A 3,875-nucleotide genomic window follows, 5' to 3' on the forward strand; every position below is an offset into this window, starting at 1 on the left:
TCAGGGGCTGCTTTCTCCATGAGGTCCCATCTTCCAGTCTTCCAAGTGGAATTAATTTTTTTCCTTTTTCAAGATTCTCAGCATCCATTGAACCATTATGTGTTAAGCACTTTTTTATGATTTGAATGCATCCCTCCAAATTTCATTTGTTGGGAACTTGATCGCTAAATTTATATGCTAATGATATTTGGAAGTGGAGCCTATGGGAGGTAGTCAAGATGAGATGAGGTCAAGTGCATAGGTTTCTATGATAGCATTGTGACTTTATAAGAAGAGAAAGAGAGACCCAAACCAGCACATCTGCTCTGTCTTGCCAGGTGAGTCTCTGTGCCATGAAGAGCAAGAAGGCTCTTACCAGATGCTGACATGTTCTTGGACTTCCCAGGCTCCAGAACTGTGAGCCAAATAAACTTCTATTCTTCAGAAATTACCCAGTGTTTGGCATTTTGTTATAACACCAGAAAATGGACTAGGACAACACTTTTCTTAATTTACAGGTATTTATCTGCCATTTCCTTTGCTTATCTCCTCTTTGAGAGCTGTGACTACTCTTCTTAATTTGGACCCCACCACATCCAGTGCAGGGTTGCTATAAAATGTTTATTGCTTGAATATATAGCAGTAGCATAGCAATTGACAATAACAGTAAGGAATTGGCAAGGATTGTCACATAGTAAAAGATTAACCTTGGGTTTTAAAAAAACATTTTCTCCTTGGATCCTAGCTCCCAGGAGATAGCCTCTAAACCCTTAAAATGTCTTGTTTCATAGTAGGGCCTTTGCCTGGGCCACAATAGGTAGTTTATGCTAATAATGTATGATGGGACCATGGGCCACAATGTTAGCCCAACCTCTAGAAAGGCTGGAGGCTAAAGTCATCCATGTGTGTGATCAGTATATCTATGTGGCCCATCTCCAATAAAAACTGTGCACCTTGATGAGCTTGAGTGAGTTTCCTTGGATGACACTATTCCATGCACATTGTCACACATCATTGATGGGAAAAATAAGTGAAATCCAAATAGCTCCAATAGATGAGAACAATTCAGAGTTCTGCTCCTGTCTCTCCTAGACCCTCCCTTTCCCTTTGATGATTTTAGTCCATATTCATTTGCTGTTATTAATTGTGACCATGATGGTATTGGTTTTTCTGAGTTCTGTGAGTCGAGAATTATTAAACCCTAAGATGGTGTTAGAAACCTACTGAACTTGCAGTCTCCCAAGATAAAATATGTCATTACAGTGTCGGGAGCTATCCCAGCTGAGAGTTCAGCTCCTTGAGTTCTGCCCCATCACTCAGCTTCTGGCCTGGTGGGCAGAAAGTCACAGGAAGATCAAGGCTGGTGGCCTGATCATCCAAAATGATGAGTCTGTGTCTCAACATGAGCAAGGGACTGGTGAGACAGTGTCTGGGACCAGATTTATATAAGGAGTATATAAGGTGACAGAGGGAATCAGTAGATGAATGACCCTGGGGAAGAAACGGAGAAATGGGAATGAATAGGGCAGCCACACAGTCAGTCCAAGTGAGGGAGTAAAAGGACAGGTAGCCACAGGCCCCTGACTTAAAACTCCTAGAGGTCCTGGTATCCGTGCGCACTGCAGTCCTCAGAGCTAATCCCTACCTCCGACAGTCATGAACTGTGGAGCAGACTCCACAGGCCAGATTTGTTTTAAGGCAGGGTGTGCCTTGTCTTTTGCTGATCATATTTCTACTCTTGACTAAACACCCAGACCCTGGCAAGAAGCTGTCAGGAGCAATGAGGAAGAAAGCAAAACAATGTCCTTCAGTGAGCAAGGAAACTTGGGGTGGGTGTTCCCTGTATCTCCCCCAAAACAACGTCTGATTCCCAGTGCTGTAATTTAAGGGAAGAGCCCTCTTAGCAAAGTCATATCCTTTATACCACCTAAAATTCCACTAGTTAGAGATCCACTCAAGTTTTCTAGCAATCTCCTGAAACAGGCTTCAGGGACATGACCCACAACTTAGTACAGATTCAATAAATCAGATTGCTTTCCTAACTCCAGACTTAGCTGCATTAGAGGAAAGGTCACTAGCTTGTGGAAGTAAAGGAGAAATCACTCCAGAGTGTGAAGCCCTTCTGGTTAAAGTAGGTGGGATCACTGGGGTAGGGGACCAGACTTAGACACAGGGATTATAATTATCATCATTATTGACACTATTCTGTTGGAGAAGAAGGGAAAGAGCCCAGAAACAGAAGTAAGATGGTATCTGAAACTGGTTTCACACCGACCCACACCCCTTCTCCCTAAAACCAAGTTGTACTCTCACTGGTTCTCAAGTCCCCATCCTTCTCCCAGTCATAGGCTCTACCACATGGAGATTCCAGGAGAGAAACATAGAGCTGGCTTCATGAGGATATCACCGGAGACAGAATTGCTTTTATAGACAAACCTGGAGTAAAATCACCAGTAAACAAAATGGGTCTGTGGGGGGTAGGGTAAATAGGGTTGAGGGAGCAGAGGGGCAGAAGCACATTATGATGAGTGTCGAATAAGCACAGCTTAAAGAAGTTCAATGGGGAAAGAGACTTTGTTCATTTCCACAGTTCCTGGCACAGGGTGGGACCTTAATATTTAATGAAAAGTTGAATGGATGGGTGAATGTATTACAAAATCACATGTGTTACCAGAATGACATGGGCTAAATCACTTCCTGTCTAGGATCTGAGTTAAGTTAGCTAGTTTGTTTGCTTGTTTTCCTTTCTAGGCACTTAATCCAGTTGTATGGGTTCACAAATATTTTGTTCCCTATTTCCTGTCTCCTACCTAGAACACTCGTAAGCTTGCCTGTCGTTTTCCCTACCCTTTCACAGCTGAATTCTAGGTTTATGAGGGTCTTGGAACATCTTGGAGGCATTTGAGTCTCTCTCTCTCTCTCTCTCTCTCTCTTTTTTTTTTAACAGGAGGGGATTTCTTGTGAACAAGTTCTCGTGCAAGAGCAGAAGACAGTTCTGTTCAGAAAGGTGTAAAGAGTGACACAGACAAGAGTGCAAACAAGGAGTAAACCCACTAGGTCAGGGTGAGGGCAGCCGGAAGGCCCCCGGGCTCTTCTGAGAGGGGGGTGCTGCTCATGGCGGTCCAGGAGCTTCTGCTCTGTGTGTGTGTCCACCAATGGATGTCCATGCCCTTACATAGGCATGGCCTTGGAGCCCCTAGGAAAACACTGACCAATAAATTAAATTGAAAAATATGTAGGAGGCAGGGAATATCAACCTGGAGTATTTGTCAATGGCATGGGTGTTCTGGAAGAGGCGGAGCCCCACCTGGCCCTTGAGAAGCCCCCTTTTCCTGGAGGAGCTAGACTCACTGCCCAGGGCCAGGTGGACCACTATTTTATCTTGCTTTTCTTCTTCTGTCAGAATATGGTTTCTTGGGTACCCAGCCAGGCTGTTGGCCTCAGACTCACTGCAGCTTCCATCCAGCATCATGGTTTTGGAATGAGGCATTCCACACATGCATGGGACCTAAGGGCAGCAAGCACAAAGGACTTGGTTAGTCCTTAAGAGCTGGGCAGAGATGGCCTGGCTTGAAAGCAAAGCCCCAGTGCTACTCAGAAGCACAGAAAGAGCTAGAAGGATCTCCAGAGAGCATTTAGTCCAATGATTTTCTATCCTGGCTGCATATCAGAATCACCCAGGCCAAACCCAGGCCCCATTCCAAACTAATTAATTTAAAACTCCTGGTAATTCTACTGTGCTGCCAGAATTGAGAATAACTGATATAGCCCAATTGTAAAAGCAAAAACCCAGACCCCAGAGAGGTATACAATTGTCCTGAGCTTCCACAGGTAGTTTCAGAGCCAGGAATTTAAACCCATAGATTCTGATTCCAGTTTTTTTTTTTTTTTTTTTA

The 3,875-nt window shown here is 44.1% G+C and overlaps 1 protein-coding gene across 1 annotated transcript in view; it reads right to left on the reverse strand.

The window, feature by feature from the left end:
* Positions 1-792: 792 nt before the first annotated feature.
* Gabrr2 (gamma-aminobutyric acid type A receptor subunit rho2) overlaps positions 793-3,875 on the reverse strand; it is a 61,230-nt gene continuing 58,147 nt past the window's right edge. The window contains exon 9 of the mRNA XM_015499315.2: positions 793-3,487. Coding sequence (XP_015354801.1) covers positions 3,176-3,487 — 312 coding nt within the window. The 3' untranslated portion in view covers positions 793-3,175. The remainder of the gene's footprint in view (positions 3,488-3,875) is intronic.

The sequence above is a fragment of the Marmota marmota genome, unplaced genomic scaffold, assembly GCF_001458135.2.
Source record: "Marmota marmota marmota unplaced genomic scaffold, marMar, whole genome shotgun sequence".
In the NCBI taxonomy this organism is placed as follows: domain Eukaryota; kingdom Metazoa; phylum Chordata; class Mammalia; order Rodentia; family Sciuridae; genus Marmota; species Marmota marmota.